The sequence below is a fragment of the Hakea prostrata genome, chromosome 8 (assembly GCF_041222555.1).
Source record: "Hakea prostrata isolate BN-2017 chromosome 8, UWA_Hpros_2, whole genome shotgun sequence".
In the NCBI taxonomy this organism is placed as follows: Eukaryota; Viridiplantae; Streptophyta; class Magnoliopsida; order Proteales; family Proteaceae; genus Hakea; species Hakea prostrata.
Genome location: NC_142607.1, coordinates 6763803 through 6781644, shown reverse-complemented (window position 1 = coordinate 6781644; position 17842 = coordinate 6763803). Strand labels below are relative to the sequence as shown.

At 36.1% G+C, this 17842-nt stretch overlaps 1 protein-coding gene across 1 annotated transcript in view; it reads right to left on the bottom strand.

Moving 5' to 3' along the window:
* Positions 1 to 17842, bottom strand: part of EMB2773 (PHD finger family protein) — a 63394-nt gene that overhangs the window by 30976 nt on the left and 14576 nt on the right. Inside the window, 16 exon segments of the mRNA XM_089164619.1 lie at positions 4472 to 4641; positions 8999 to 9151; positions 9277 to 9576; positions 10040 to 10207; positions 10296 to 10454; positions 10572 to 10622; positions 10705 to 10915; positions 11002 to 11540; positions 11616 to 12050; positions 12147 to 12333; positions 12437 to 12530; positions 12772 to 12883; positions 13028 to 13135; positions 17353 to 17552; positions 17555 to 17608; positions 17697 to 17796. Coding sequence (XP_089020745.1) covers positions 4472 to 4641; positions 8999 to 9151; positions 9277 to 9576; positions 10040 to 10207; positions 10296 to 10454; positions 10572 to 10622; positions 10705 to 10915; positions 11002 to 11540; positions 11616 to 12050; positions 12147 to 12333; positions 12437 to 12530; positions 12772 to 12883; positions 13028 to 13135; positions 17353 to 17552; positions 17555 to 17608; positions 17697 to 17796 — 3041 coding nt within the window.

Below are 17842 nucleotides of genomic sequence, written 5' to 3'. Positions count from 1 at the left end.
CAGAATAAGATGGTGGAATTTGAAAGGAGAGTGCTCGAAATCCTTCATTAATGAAGTAGTCAAACAAAAAAAATGGGATGTTAAAGGGATACTAATGCAATGTGGAATGAGATGGCTATGTGAATTAAGAAGGTGGCTAAAGATGTCCTAGGTGAATCAAAAGGAAAGCTCCATTCTTATAGAGAGACGTGGTGGTGGGATAGTGAGGTTCAAGCTACCATTAGGAATAAAAAACTAGTTCTAAAACATCGCAAAGAACTAAGGATGTTGAGAATCTTCAAAGGTATAGGTTGGATAGAAATGAAGCTAAGAAAATTGCGGGAAAAGCAAGGGAAAAGAAGTATGAAGAGTTATACAATAAGTTGGGCACGAAGGAAGGGAAAAATCTATTTATAAGATAGCTAAGATGAGGGATAGGAAGAGTAGAGATCTTGACCATGTTAGATGTATTAAAAATGGAGATGGTAAAGTTTTAGTTTGTGAGGAGGACATATTTCTCAAGTTTACTAAATGAGCATTCTTCAAGCACTTCTGACTCAGACGTTTACACCTTTCACCAAGGCACCAATGTCCGAACTTATATACGTAAAATTTCGATGTCCAAAGTAAAAGAAGCTTTAAGGAGGATGAAACTCGGCAAGACACAAGGTCCTGATGAAATTCCAATTGAAGTATGGAAGAGCTTAGGAACCCATGGACTAGTTTGGTTGACTAAGTTGTTTAATAAGATTATAAGCACAGGGAAAATGCCAGATGAATGGAGGAGAAGCGTCGTGGTTGCAATCTACAAAAATAAAGGAGATATTCAAAGTTGTAATAACTATAGGGGCATTAAATTGATGAGCCATACGATGAAATTATGGGAGAGAATACTTGAAACCCGTTTGAGACACTTAACTACATTTACGGAGAACCAATTTGGGTTTATGCCGGGAAGATCTACAACGGAGGCTATTTACCTAATTAGGAAACTTATGGAAAGATACAGAGAATGTAGGAAAGACCTTCATATGGTATTTATTGACCTAGAAAAAGCTTATGATAGAGTCCCTAGAGCGTTAATTTGGCAAGTACTAGAGATAAGAAGTGTTGCAAGTAAATATGTAGACATAGTTAAGGATATGTATGATGGTTCGGTGAGTAGTGTTAAAACAGTGGGGGGACAAAGTAATGAATTCCCGATAATAGTTGGGCTACATCAAGGGTCAACTTTAAGCCCAGATCTATTTGCACTAGTAATGGATGAATTAACCAAAGACATCCAAGATGAGGTCCCCTGGTGTATGCTTTTTGTGGATGATGTTATGTTGATTGATGAGACCCAAGTGGGAATTAATACCAAATTAGAATCATGGAGAGTAGCTTTGGAATCAAAAGGCTTTAAACTTAGTAGAAAGAAGACAAAATATCTAGTTAAAGAGATTCCTCAGAGTGATTGTTTTAGGTACCTAGGTTCAATCATAAGTAAAAGAGGTGATTTAGAGGATGAGGTTTTCCTAAGAATTAAAATAGGGTGGATGAAGTGGAGAGGTGCGTCCAGGGTCTTATGTGATCGGCGTATTCCATTAAAGCTTAAAGGAAATTTTTATAGGACCGTTGTTCGACCAGCTATGATATATGGTGCAGAGTGTTGGGCTGTTAAAAAGAATCATACAGATAAACTCAATGTAGCAGAAATGAGGAGCTAAAATGGATGAGTGGCAAAACTAGGATGGATAAGATAAGAAATGATCATATTAGAGTTGGCCTAGGAGTTGATCCCATAAGTGATAAGCTTCGAGAAAGTCGTTTGAGGTGGCACGACCACGTTCAATGGAGACCTATAAATGCCCCTGTACGGAGAAGTGATATAATCCATATTGAAGGTACTAAAAGAGCTAGGGGTAGACCTAAGGTAATCTTAGGAGAAGTGGTGAGAAATGATATGTATAGCTTAGGCCTTGTATCTAGGATGACCTCCAACAGAATTGATTGGAGGGCAAGAATCCATTTAGCCGACCCCATTTAGTTGGGACAAGGCTTATTGTTGTTGTTGTTTGTTGTTGTTGTTGTTGTTGCAGCCACTCTCGCTTAGTGGTTACTAGTTAGGCCTGCTGCTTCCTCCCTCATTTGTTTTTCTTCACATTATATATGTACTATTCATCTAAATAAACATCCACAGTTGCATCTACAAGCTAACAGTGAGCATCTAACTAGCATATGCAACCCAGTATAATGGAGAATTGGTGATCACTGAAGAGCACAAATCAAGTCAACTAAGCCTTATTCCAGCTAAATGGGTCAGCTACATGTACCATGTTTTGCCATTAAAGTATTCAAATAGGTACTGACAATTTCCTCTTCATGTGGGTAGAGGATCTGGACTCAAAAGAAAAACCCCACAAAATATAATAGTTTTTAATTAATTCCAGTTAAAAATTAGCTTAAGATAAGTTATGAAAGTCCTTTTTTTTTCTTCAGAAAACAAATGAGAACTTTAATTTTTTTTTGTTTAAATAAAAAAAAAACCTCAATTCCAATTCATATATTAAATTATAAGTTCAGCGAAATCCCCCCCCCCCCAAAACAAAAAATATATATATAAAAAAAAGAAGTCAAAATACGGCTATCTTGAAAAATCCATTTTAGTTAAAAATCAAATTACCTTTACACAATTCCAATCATATTCTCTTTGAAACAAGATTTTCTCCAAAAAAGTCAAACTATTTTTGTCCCCAAGAAGAACCTATTTAAATTAAAATCAAATCATCACCTCTATTTAAAAAATAAGAAGAAGGGATTCCACCTCAAAAAGGAAATTCCACCCAATATATTTAATAATAAATTTAATAATGTTTTTTAGATAATAAAAAAAAAACTGTCAAATATGTCTACCACTAGAAAGAACTCAATGATATTAAATTCAAAATACACCTCTATAGGCTAAACAAACTCCTCTTGATTTAGCCACAATTCTAGGGTTGGGTTTTGTGATTGCTTTCCCTAAAATTAAAGTTAGCCTAGAATCTTTTCCATTTGGTCGGGGGAATGAGACTCCAAAAGTTTGGGACAGGTCTAACAGTTAGATTTGGAGTAGATTTGACATTGAAATTTGCTTCTCAAGAAAAGTCCGGAAATTCAAGAAAATAAAAAAGATGGGTACAATGGATGGGAGAAGAAGAGGGAAGGCAAAGGATGGGGTTGGGGATGATGTTCACTTACTTTGAGATAGTTAAAGACCACTGTTATGGTTGAATTGCTGCTGGAATTGAAGAACACTTACAGAAATTGGAGGAGATCTCACAACTGCCATGGCCTTCCCAAGAAGCCACGACTTGAGCTGCCTTCAAACTTGCTTAATTTCAGTCAATTCAACTCAAAGATTAAACGGCTCAAAGACTTTATTTATAGCCTCAAATAAAGAGAGAGAGAGAGAGAGAGAGAGAGAGAGAGAGAAACGACTTGGAAAACCAACTAGAACTCTAAGAAACTAACTCACCTACTACTCGTACTCTCAACTAAGACATTGACTCAAATAAGAAAAACTCAATAACTAAATCTAGAGGGCTCCAATATGTATTGACGTATTCTAAGAGTAGACTGGCATCTAATGCCAGAATAAAAGACTAAAATAAAGGGACTAAAGCAGGAAAGAAAGAACCATCCGTTCGTAAAGGGGGTGCCATCCTTCAGTCTGATTCTTTGTCTTTGTGGGTCTGATACCTAATGGTCACAATTTTGAGCAAAATTACCAAAATACCATAGATCAAATTAGGATTTTTTTTTTTTTTTGGGGGGGGGTGTGGGGTGTGGTTTGGCTTGCTTACCCATCTCTTCTGTTGGTCACTTTAAAAAAAATGTCTTATCCTACAGGCTAACAAAAAAATGTATTTTGAAGCAGAACATATTGCTCCTTGGACCTATAGTTGCCATTAGAGAGAGAGAAAAAAAAAAAGACAACTACATATAATCGATCGAGATAAAAAAAAAAAAAAGAAGAAAAGTACCAAAAACCACGTGTTTATATAGTTCTTATTAAAGAAGGGGAAAGGGAAGAAGGAACTAAAAAAGCACTTATCAATTTAATGACTTCTTATAGCAGAGGGAGTAGAGGAAAAATAAGATAAAAAGAAAAAGTAAAAATCACACATTATCATGATTAAATGGATTATGAAAACAGTTAAGAAAAACAGGAAGAAAAAGGAGAAAGAAAGGGGGAAAAAGCCATAATCACATTGGGTCTTCTTGATATTAAATTCATCAGTATTTATTCAAAAAAGCAACAAATATCCACATGCAACTGCACGTGGTATTATACCATACTGAGTGAGAAAATTTAACAAGTCATATTGCAACAGAACATGCTGGAATCAGAACATGACATTGAATTTGAATCTAACGTATTAAAAGCAACATCCTATGGTAAAGTCTACCATTGAATAGGAAGGTATAGTAGGAACAGATCAACAGACAAAAGTGGGAGGGGACCTACTTGATGCAAGCATGGACAACTGACAAGAATGAATGCCGAACAATCATCTGCTTCAAATCTAGTTCAAGTTCTTCAATAACACTTTGAGGAAGCTTTCTGAGCATCGGTAGAACAGCACCAATTATAAATATTATACTCTCAAGCAGTTGTGCTATTGTCCGACTATCAGCCTAGAAGAAGAAAAAAAGATTAGATTCAAAAAATATATCAATACCTTAAGAGAAGCACCCACTGAAAATTAATTCAAACTGAGTCTAGATTACTTCACACAACAACAAGCCTTATGGCAAAACCAACTAAATGGCAATCAGCTCTATTTGAGGTCATACTATAGAAGACCTGAGCTATGCACATCTTTTCTCCCCACTTCAAGGCTATCCTAGGTCTGTCCCTAGTTCTTCTAATTCCTTCAGTAAAGATTAAATCACTTGTGTGTGCGGGGGCATTTGAAGGCCTCCATTAATCTGTAGTCTAAAAAACTACTATCACTAACTCTTGAGTTCGGGTCCTTATTTATTCATTCCGGGTTTAGTTTTCAAATTAGTGTCTAACCTAACACCTTAGTCTTCTAGAAACCCATGGTCCAAGTAGGTCCAAGAATCCTCCAAGGCTGGTCAATTGGATGCACCATCCCATTAAAGTTCTGATATTGTACAAGAAAGGCTCAATCCTTACCTTTGAGTAGTTTGACTGGTAAAAACATTATAAAAATTTTACTTAAATGCAGTAGCCTTAGTAGCCTTAGCCTGGCTGGACTGACATGATCAACTTTGAAAGCCCAGAACAACAGTTGGGCCTAAACCAGTACTCTGCTCTGGGAAGGGCTGGAATTAGTAATGTTCGTACCAATTATTTACTTCGTTATGGATAGAGCATATAGAAGTTCTCATTTAGTTTCCTATTTTCAATATGGGTTTGCATGGTTAGTTCATGCATCGTACCTCAGTTCCTTTCTGTTTTAGTGAGGTTTCTATTTATGTGCAAGGCCTATTGCCTATTTATTTGAAACTAGTGTGGTATTATAAGGATAATAGCATAACAATATGGGCTGAATAGATCTTCAAAACAAGGGCAGAACTATGATGAAGAAATTGAAAGGACAATATAAGGAAATTGAGAATAACAATGTAACATCCGGGCTTCATACCGCAAGGTGGGGCGATTGGATCGAACACCAACCTACCTTGATCAAACACAAGGAGTCTCCATAGAGAAGGAATGCTAACAAAGCAATTTGATTTCAATTGATGAGTTGTATCTTCACCTCTTACATACATCTCTTTATATAGCATTCTAAAGAGACATAAACATTAATATAACGTCCAACCACTAGTTAACACCACCTACCTATTAATAACTCAACTACTAACTAACTCTTTGACAAATGAAAACTCCCTTGACAATGAGTTCTTTTATTTTCAAACCACAACCCCTTTTATTGACTTTTTAAAAACTAAACTTGGGCTTAGGTCTAGACTATGAAGTTCAACATATGTGGGCTAACTTTAACGCACTAAAGTAGTCCTAGCCCATGAAAGCCATGGGCTGATTCAAGTGATAGCTTAAGGCCTTTGATGGGCCTGACCCAATGGGCTTCTTCTTTCTTAAATATGTCTTCAATTCTGCATCAACTCTCCCCGGCTTGGAAACATTCGTCTCCGATGAATGGATGAATGATATGTAATGCTCACACCAATCAAGGTTGAGTTTCTCAAGATTTTCAGCATGAATCCAAGTGCTATCATGTTGTGGACGATTCTTCCATTTGAACTCGCCCTTGCCTTGCTTTAAACATTCGGTAATAGGTGTCATGACTGCACTAAAGTTCCGAATGACTATCCTATTAGACGATGCAAGTCGATGGAAATTACAAACTAAAGTGATTGTCCTTGGGTTAGGCCAGTCAATGATGCTTTTTATCTTCTTTGGATAAACTTCAACCCCTTGTGTCAGAACCCTCATGAAGGCGCTAGGTGCAATTGTCAGACCAAAAAGCATGACTTTCCATTTAAATAGTCCATCCTTGGTTTTGGAGATAGTCTTCCATTCGTCTTTAGGCCTAATACGGATATGATGATAACCACTTATGAGGCCTAATTTAGAAAAGATCTTAGCCTCGGACATCATTTCTAACATGGCATCAAGCCGTGGTATAGGAAACCTATACTCAATTGTAATTTTATTGATTGCTCGACTGTCCACACACTTATGCCATGAGCCGTCTTTCTTTGGAGTGAGTAATGTCGGTACAACACATGGACTTAAGCTCTCTTGAATGAATCCTTTATGTAGCGGCTCATCCACCTATCGTTTGAATTCATTGTGCTATGCTAGGCTAAGGTGATAGGCCGGTAAGTTTGGTAACACCGAACCCGATACCAAATCAGTGGCATGCAGAATATCGCGCATAAGAGGTAGCTCATTAGGCAACTCATCAGGAACCACCTCAGGATAATCAAAAAGTAACTCTTTGATAAGTGGAGGGAATGTCATCTTAGGTTAAGGGGTAACTTCTCTCGTAACAAGAGCAAATACCAGCCCTGTGTTATGACTAGTATGAATGAACACCTGGTGTTCAAGCTTTACCTTTTGAGAGTCACCAACATGCTCATTGAATGTAGGTTGTTCTCCATTGAAATAACTCCGTATGTGCTCTTCAAGGGTTGGTAGCACAATTGGAATCCTTTGGGGCCCTCTCCATGTATTCATCTGGGTAGGAAAGTTGGCTATAGAGTGAATTGGTTGGAATTCTTCACCAAGTGGAGGGTGTGGGGCATAAGTAGAGGCAACCACTCTAGCCTCCATTGCTGAGAACCTCTCTTCCACATGCTTATGGCTTGCAGTGATTTGGTTGCTCAATTGTTGCAATATCCCCATCATTGCTACCATAAGGTCAGTATCCAATCTAGAAGTTTCACTCCCTATCATAGCCCTGATACCAAATAATGTAGTATTGTATTTGATTGATCAAAACAATACTCAAATAGGACCTTTCACAGGGAATCAAGATCAGATTTGATAGACCTAAGATGAAATAAAATTTAAATGTGAAAAAGGACTAAAACTAGAGTGGTATTATAAGGATAATAGCATAACAATATGGGCTGAATAGATCTTCAAAACAGGGGCAGAACTATGATGAAGAAATTGAAAGGATAATATGAGGGAATTGAGAATAACAATGTAAAACCCGGGCTTCACACCGCAAGGTGGGGCAATTGGATCGAACATCAACATACCTCGATCAAACACAAGGAGTCTCCATAGAGAAGGAATGCTAACAAAGCAATTTGATTTCAATTGATGAGTTGTGTCTTCACCTCTTTCATACGTCTCTCTATATAGCATTCTAAAGAGACATAAACATTAATGGTAACATCCAATCACTAGCTAACACCACCTACCTATTAATAACTCAACTACTAACTAACTCTTTGACAAAGGAAAACTCCTTTGACAATGAGTTTTTTTATTTTCAAACCAAAACCCCTTTCATTGACTTTTCAAAAACTAGACTTGGGCTTAGGTCTAGACTATAAAGTTCAACATATGTGGGCTGACTTTAACCCACTAAAATAGTCCCAGCCCATGAAAGCCATGGGCTGATTCAAGTGATAGCTTTAGGCCTTTGATGGGCCTGACCCAATGGGTTGTTTCTTTCTTAAATATGTCTTCAATTCTGCATCAAGTCTTCTGTTAAAACCAAACTTCTTTAACTCTTGTTTCTCCGAATCTGACTTCTGTTTCAGGTTTTCTGATTCAATTGGAGGCTTAACTAATTAATACCTAAATTGAATTCTGGTTGGACTATCAGACCTCTCCAGTTCATTATGCACGCAATATCACTATTCTCGGCAGCAACTCTGAAGTTTGCAGGATAAACTTTTGAGCGAGTTTTACAAAGTAACCAAAAAAAACAAATATAGATATATGCCTTTTATATGTTAAATTTTGATTTGATATTCTCTACTAAAAAAGTGTGTTCTAAGTATGACCCATATTCTATGTTGGATTTTCCTTTTCATTATAATTTTTATATGCTTTTACTATGGCCTCACAATTAGTTCTTATGGTGAATGGTCTATTTGTAAGAACTATTTCCATTGATTTTAGTCCCTTTATAAGAGCTTGTACTTCATATTCGACTGATGTTAGGATTTTGACAGAGAATTTGCCTGAATTACATATTTGTTATGTAGATTTGGGGTGATATTCAAATGGTTTTATTTTAAGGACGGCTCCCCATCCTTCCTTCACATCTTTTATTTTCTAAAATTCTCTAGTCTTTATCAATGGGTAATCTTCATGGTGGTATATTTTTAAATAATTTTTTTGTTTTTTTGGATAAGTTTTATATCTTTGATTATTCCATCTATGTTCTCCCGTCAAAGAATATGTACATATATACACACACACATATATACATATACATATATATTCAGAAAACAGCTACAACAAATCTATACAGATTCAAATTCAACTACTAAGTAGGTATTTAAGGAGTTCAATGAAGCAGCTGAAAAAAACCTGACTCTTAAGGTATGGCTGCAGAGTAACCACAAACTGGGATGGATCAGAAGCCGGGGCACAGAGTGTTGGATCCACGACACAAAATGAATGCAAAGCCAACACATAAGGAAGTGCACGCTTTTCCACATCCTCTTGAATTGTTTCCTCTACCTGAGACACAACCGAACATCCTCATTAATTATTTTCTCTGCCAAAGATAGAAGTCATCAACAAACAACTAACTGACAATTGAAAACATCAAATTGTAAAAACAAAGTTAGACTGAAGCAACATACCTGCAATATCCTTTCCAGTAAACATTTGCACATTAACTCACAACGTTTATGCACTGATGCAAGCACCCCAGGACTAATTCCAGCAGCTTTAGCAGACTGTGGGAAAAAATCAAGTGCAAGATTGCGCTTTATGACTGTCACAAGAAGTTGTTGATTTTGCATCTTCCTCAACATTTCAACAATCTGCTCTGTCTTTTTTGCAACTTCCAATGGAACAGAACTACCATCTCCAACAAACTGAGTATGAAAACCAGAAGACTCCTCAAACCAGAACTCATAAAATGTCTTGCAGACAAGATCCTGTCAAATTGGGGGAAAAAGTTCATATAAAAAACAAAAACAGAAAGAACTTTTTCCCAGGTAAGGAAAGATGCTTAAGTCGAATATACTAGCCATTATAAAATGTCAAGAAGATAAAGACATTTAAATTGTAAATTGTAATTAACCAGTCTTAAGCTCACTGTCCATCATACCTCTTTTAACCTTCCCGTCTTCATGAATCATGACAATCGAATACTCTCTTCAAAATGTGTCATTGTTTTGATTTTGTATAACGTTAAGAAGTTCTAAGCTCATATGTGTATATAGATGTCAATTTTCAGAAATTATCTTCTTCAAAAATTAAAACACCCTCTGGATGCATTTATTTTACACAGCATATATCAGGGCATATGATATGATATTAGATGCATTAGAAAAATAATAAATAAATAAATAAAAGGTAAAAATCAAAGAAACTTTTTTCCCCCACTTGAGATCATACCTGTACACTATTTTCTTCATCACTGACACGAGAGATTATCTCAATGCAGGCCCTTGTGAATCCTGAAAAGTTTGCATTGGAAGTACACATATCCCTGATTATTCTGATAGCTCGTTTGCGAACACTGACTCCAGTATCCTTTATTCTCTCTGCAACTTTTTCAAAATACTAGAAAACCACCAACGGAGAAAATGTAATTTAATTCAACAATTTCCAAGCAAAGAAAAAGGGGGAGGACAAATTTTATCTCAGATACCTTCAGTCCAACATCGGGATGTGAAGCAATATGCCTACCAACAAGTTCCAAAGCAGCTTCTCGAACAAGAATCGAAGAGTCACAGAGCCTTCCTTCAACTGCCAGCTGAACATTTTTCTCACACAAAACCTCTGGATCAGCTTCAACAATTATACTAACCTGTTTCAATATTTTAAAAAAGAAACATGGGGTGAATTCAGCAGTACCACAAAGAGGAGCCATGTTCCTCAACACAAATCACAACTAATTTGGTCGATATTTGAAGTTCCTGCTTACCGCTTTCATTGCTTTGGTCCTTATTTGACTAGAATTCTCTCCCAAACTTGCCTGGTGAAATATACATTCAGAACTACTATGATTAGCATATCCTAAAAAGGAACACAAAGTGAATAAATTATATCATACTTACCAGCAGCAAGTAAAGAATTTTATTCAATCCTCTAGAGAAAGAATTATTTTGTCCCAATGCTAAAGATATCTTTTTGACCGAATCTCTTGTTAGTGATGAAGAAATAGTGCCGAAGTCCCGCATGATTGCTCTTGACTTAAGTCTACTAAAGTAGTAAATTAGCTTCTCCTGTGATTTGGGGTCATCTTTGAACCATAGGCAAAGGTAGAACCTGCACAGAAATACCTAATGTATATATCAATGCAAACAAGGACTTGGATAAAACTTTGCAAGGAAACTTTGAATTGAGCAACAAACCAGCGAGCAAAAAGATATGCCTCATCTGTACTGGCTTCCTCGAGATAATTCAAAAGCATTTGTTGAACAATCTCCATCTTTGTAATCGGTTCTGAAGTTTCAGAAGTTCTTTCTGAAACATGCTGATCCTTTTTACCATCATCTACGAAATCTACACTATATGATTTACAATACGTCTGTAGGACAGTTAGTTGCTTCTTACAAAGGCAAAACTGACAGTAACAGCCATAAGTAGGAATTTCATGTTCTGTTACTCCCATGCAATCGGTATGAAACAATCTCTTACAACCAAGACACACAAATGACACCTTCCCACCCCTTCCATCAAAACAAATAGAACAAACATCATTTGGATACTCATGATTGTTAGTTTCACTGTCAGCCAACTCCTGTAAAATCCAGAACTTATCTCTACGACAGAGGAAAGCATCCCGTTTCAACCTTGCAGAAATTGGTCCAAGAAGTTCAATGGACATGGAACGCGTAGGTATATCTTTTGCTTTGAGTCCAGCATTTTGGAGCAGTAAGACACATAGAACCTACAGGTATACCTATATCAATTCAATATTAACAAAAATGTGATGCCTAATTACAAATTTGTAGCCAATTATTACCTCAAGAATAAGAGCAGAAGCAGGATATTCAGGTAAATTCAATGTTGTCAGCAGATCCACAATAAGATTGTCCACTATCGACTTCAACTCATTTGCTTCATGAGATTTTGTATTAGTAAGTCTCTGAAGAACATGAGACCAAAAAAGACAACATGTCTCTGTTGCAGCCTCATGGCATTTGGTTGGAAAACTGGCATCAACTGAGACCTCCAAGAGTCGACTGCCAGTCTCTGTTTGTTGTCTCAATGCTTTGGGAAGGTTTGCACTAGACTGAACTAACTGAATAAGCAAAGCTGTGATCATCTGTATCTGCTTTTGCTCTTCAGCTGGCAGGTGGTAAGCCCTAAGAGCTCGCTTAGACGATGGTAGCTTCCAAAGCAAATGCACTGTTTCATCTATTAAAAAATTCATATGGTGTGTGTATGAAGAAAATACCTGGAAATTGATAACAATAAGTGATTACTATTGGTCGATTGGCAAATCACAGAACAATTATAATTATAAACATATTAAGCATATGGACTTGAATACCCCGCAAATTAAATTGATGGCCTTCAACTGCAGGAGCTGGATGTTATCCACCAATAAGGTTCCAAAACTTGTCTTCACCAACTGTAGGATGCAACTATCTGATAGGCGCTCTATTGACAAAAGATCCGTAAGGAAACCAACAATGGTGCATAGTTTCTGAAGAAGTGCATTAACAGCAGCAGAAACCCTAATATTAATAAACAGGAAGACCATTAGAATCTGTTTCATTTGGGATTTTATTGAAAGCAAATCATAATACAAAGTAGGAATTGTAACAGTGAGAAGCCCACCTGTTAAAGGTTGACTTCTTCATTTTAACACTTTTAATACTCCGCCGCTTCTTATTTGCAGGACCGATATCAGTATCAGTATCTTCATCATCGCCTGAATAATGTGAGAAAATAATACACTCAGTTCACATTGTAACCACTATATACTACTGCCAAAACTTACAGGATGCCTTAATGTCCCATTGAAAGAAAGAAAAAGATGGGACAAGAATGGCTGAAGAACCAAGGGTAAACAGGTCCAACAAAAAGATTGCAAGTTGACAAAATCAGAGAATCCCAAAATGTCAGCATTATGAAAGAACAAGAAACACATGTAAAAAAAAAAAGAAGCTTACCCTCAAGTGCTCCATTTTCACTTGGTTTATGCAGTGCACGGTATGATGGATCAAAGGCGGCCATGCATTCCATGATCTGATGCCTAGAGAAGTCCACAATTCTTTCAATGATCTGAAACGGATAACCTAAAAAATATCAGACTCTGCAAATAGTAAATGACACAGCAAAATAGGACAGAAGATAGGGCCATCACATATAGTTTCAGAAAAAGAAATAAGAAATCTTAGAGGGAGGGAAAACAGCATAGAGCTGAACCTCTTCTTTGTAAAGCTGCTTTGGCATGTCATGATGAGTCATCACAGCTAAAGCCACATGAGTGGATTCCAATGCACACATAACCACTGAGACAATATCTGATTCATCCTGGCAGAAAAGGAAAAGAAACAGCACATATTAGAAAATGAGAAAGAATCAAACAAGGTTCCAAAAGAAAAATGTGACACTAGCTATATATAACCCCAAGTTGTAGCAGATTGTTCATTATGCTATTCTACTAATTCCTTTTTCTGTTTTTCTTCTGCCAATGCATAGCATAGTATTTTTGGTCTGGTCATCCAATCAACCTGTTAAACATAAGGGTTTAACTGGCAGTGAACACAATAGCTATGAGACACAAAAGCAGGGAATGACACTATAGATATAGACTAAAACATGTAACAAGTCATTTACATTTGAGGGAATTGTGTCTTTCATCCATGTTTGCCCTGACTGCATCCAAGGTCCTAACAAGTTAAAAGAAATTAGCCAGCTTTAACTTATGGAGTCACATGACTCGGTTTTTCTCAAATTGACCGTTCATTGTTAGTTTGTTACTCTTCTCCCCTTAACAATTTGTCTCACACCAACTCTCCCAGTAAGCACCCCACAAAATCACCTCAAAATGACAGAAGTTGCATCCCCTTCCAAATTCCAATTGTGACTATTTTCTGATTGAAATAGTGTAAATTGGAAACCAGTTTTTGCTGGAACCCAACACAGATGTGAAAGTGCAAGGCAAAGTTAGCAATTGTGCTCCTTTTCTTTTCCTTTTTTTCTTCTTTTTTTTTTTTTTTTTTTTTTTTTTTTTTTTTTTTTTTTTGGGGGGGGGGGGATTGGGGGGAGAAAAAACTTTATAAGGGAACCACAGACTAGACAAACCCAGTGCGGAAGGCTTCCATACAAGCAAAGTCTGGGGGACAGTTCTCCTATCGGACATCAAAATAGAGATTTCCTACAACGGCTTTGCTGCACCAGTAGTAAGTAGTAACTAATACACCAACTGGAATTGCAGGACTAGATCTTTAAGCTAAGAGGATTGTAGAGAAAAAGGGGAAATCCTGCGGAGTGAAATTACAAGAAGAAAGATGTGGAGGATGCAAACCACCGACTCAAATGTATGAACCTTAGCTTTATTTCCAAAAAGGAGGTTTCCAAGACTAAAACACATGAACAAGCATTTAGCAAGTGAGCACTTGACCAATATGCCAAGCACAACACCCTCTAGGCAATTACTAGCAATAACTACATTATATTCCATTGACATTGCTTCTACGTAGCATACAAGCACAACCATGTATAATTAACATTGCTATATTACATCATCTCATATCATAACTTCTTCTTCTTCTTTTTTTTTTTTCTTTTTTTTTTTTTTTTTTTTTTTTTGGGGGGGGGTTGGGGGTAAAGAATCATATCATATCATACTAATAAATAAAAGAACAAACTCTGGTTCTGATATACTCTTTCATTAGACAAAAATACCCCCACTTATCCTCAATAGTTACATCTTTTGAAAAAAGAACTCCCTCTCAAGATTTAAATCTCTTCGTTACTGGACTAAAATACCCCTACTTGTCCCCGACAAATTCATCTTTTGATATTGTTCCCTCTCTTTGCCAATAGATGTATCTTCTCACCGAAAAGAAGAAAAAGTTATCCACATCCAAAACTTACTCCATAACTCATGTCTCTTCGCCAACGGATGCCTCTTTTATTTTTCTCCCAATGTCTCTTTGTTAACCAGTGCTTCACTTATTTTCCTTCTATAAATATTCTTTCCAACAATAAAACCTTTCACCATCCTTCGTCTCTCAAAAAAAACCTCCCTATCCTTATAGCACAAAACACTATCGAAAAAACACCCCCAACACATTTTAATAGCTTATTCCTCTTTCCTATCATCATCCTTTTTTTCCTCAAACGAATAAGTTATTTTCATTTTATGCAGATATACACAACTCTCACCCTTTTAGGACTCAAAAAAAGGAACATGCAAATACAAAGTTTTCCGCGTTAGTTTCTTATACATATTTACATTAAATCATAAATTAAATATAAATTAGTCTCTTTCTTCTTTTTTTTCTTTTTCTCATCGCCAGTTAGTTTTAAATATCCATTTAAGAAAGAGTAAAAGAGAAGAAAGAAAGAAAGAAAAAAAGTCCTGCAAAATTTGGAGAAAAAATAATCTAACAAGGAATTCAAAAGCCATAAGGTTAACGAGACCCAAAAAAATGGAGAAAAACCCAAAATATACAATTAATAAATGCCTAAAAGAAAAAGGGTAAAGGGGAATTGAAAGGAGAAAAAAACACCATCCAAATAATGGAGTATTATCTGTTTACGAAAAAAAAAGATAATGGGCCAATGGAGGGTTAGTAAAATGGTTAAGAACCTGACTTCTCAGTAGAGAGGTCGTGGGTTCAACCCTTGCCAGCGGCATATGTAATATCCCCATCCCCATTTCCGTATATATAAAAGCGCCTTTGTACCCAAAAAAAAAAAAGATAATGGAGTACCATAACAGAAGAAGGAAAGAGGGGAATGAACAATTTTTTTTTTTTAAAAAAAACCCCAAATTCATAATTACTTAATTCTTTACAAGCTTTATTTAGCATTTTTCAGAGTCTTTTTGTTTTTTTTTTTTTTTTTGGGGGGGGGCGCCAGGGGCGGGGACGGTTTCAGGTATGTATGCACGAATCTTTACTTTAAGACTCAAGAAAGTGAAGGTCAACCACTTTTTTAAGTTAGCATTTGGTCTATATCTTCTTAATGTCTTTCAAAATTTTCTCTTATTAAATCCTCAATTAAGCATTGATTAATCTCTTTCATCTCTAAATTTATCTCATCATATGCGCTTTTAAACTCTATATGTGGGAGATTTAATAGGAAAAAAAGAAGTCTCACAACAACAAGAGAAAAAAGAAAACAAAAAAGTAATAAAAAATCATAAAATTAATAGTCCTAGAAAAGAGGGAGAAAAAGAAAAATGGAAACAGTAAATTTTGAAAACAAAAACACACAAAATTCGCTATTTATGGATTCTTAAAAAGGAGCAAAGGGAAATTAGGGGAAAATATAAAAAATAAAGCACCAAATAAACAAAGTACTGTAAAAGTGGTAGAAAGAGAACGAACAAATAGAAAAACCCCCAAAATTCATAATTAGTTAATTCAGAGTGAAGTTCTGAGTTGCATTAGGTTATTCCTCTTTCTGCCAACATCCAAAGACAAATTCTTTTTGGTTAGTTTTCTGTTTATATTTTTCCAATATCTTTCAAAACTTCCTTTTACTAAATCTTAATCTAATATAATTAGTTTATTTTTTTTCTCACTTAGTTTAACTACCCAACTTCTTTTCTCTTCTAAAACTAATTTCTTTTCTATTGATTTCCCCCCTTTTTTGAAGAATATTGGGAAGGGAAAAAAATATATTGTATTCCCACCCCAAAAAAACTCAAGTTAAGTAGTTCGTATTATTCTACTAAAAAAAAGTTCATATTAAGGAGGGGGACCCCAAAAGAGGGAAAAAAATATATAATTACAAATTAATGAATCCAAAAAACAAAGTGGAGAAGGGAAAGAAAAAAAAAACCCTACGTGCATCTGTACATGAGATTTTACTAGTATAATAGAAAAGGCCAGCCCTGGGGTTGCCTTAGCACGACAACTGGGGTTACCGATCTTCAAATTAGCAAAGAGCAAATATTAAACCCAACCACATCCAAACCCCCTTCACCACAGTAGTTAATCTAATAATTGATTTTATGCCCTGATACCTATTCTAATAGAGAATGGCATGCATCTATACTCATCATTAGCCAACCACCCGTACAAGGGCTAAATGCAAAGTTACACAGGAGAAATATAAGTAAACTTACATGAACATACTGGCAAACACGATACAGTAGAATGACCCAACAATGAAGAGTAATGATTGCGTAAACCAATCCATACTGTCTGTACAACTCAAGATTGGAACAGAACGAAGAGTAAAAATTAGCCATCTTGGCTGTCACACTTTGAAGAATATTGTATCATCAACTCTAAATACTGAAATTTCCAATAAATGTATTAACTCAACCAAGGATCACTTTTCCCATCAGAGGTAACAAATTATAATACAATGAGAAAAACAGAGAAGGCAGAAATGAAATCAGGTTCATCAACAAAGCCAAATAGAACATATCCTGAAATTCTAAATTCCCACATATTTCTATAAAATGTGCTATTAGTTAAATTAAACAATGTGCACCTTTGACAGAAGATAAATTGCACTCTACCAAAAAATAGTGAATTTCCCAAACATAACCTTGGTATACTTACGGTCTCATTTTCAACAATCGACAATCCTTCTGCATGACGAACTTGACGATCCAGAACATCTAGAAGTTTTACGAGGATATCCACAGGCACCAGGTGTAGAATTTTCTTCGCACAGATAGACGTGACTTCATTTCCAAGCATTCTAAGATCAGCAAGAGGCAAGGAAGTCCATTCCACTTCCACCTCATCATCATGAAGGATTCAGCTTTTGAACACAGATCCTCCACCAACTTGCAAAAACCTTTGATGATACCATCTAAAAATTCAACAACTTGGCGTCAATTCAAACACATGATGGAAAACAATAGCATAAATGAAAGGAAAGCCAAGAATCATATACAAACCCTGGATCTCGGAAGAATTTGGCCCACTTGAGAAAGAGTTGATGTCACTTGCTTTCTTCTTGACTTTGGGTTTCTTTGAAGAAACAGAATTTGTTATATCCTGCAATTGCAAATGCTTCTAAGTTCAGACAACAGAAACCCAATTT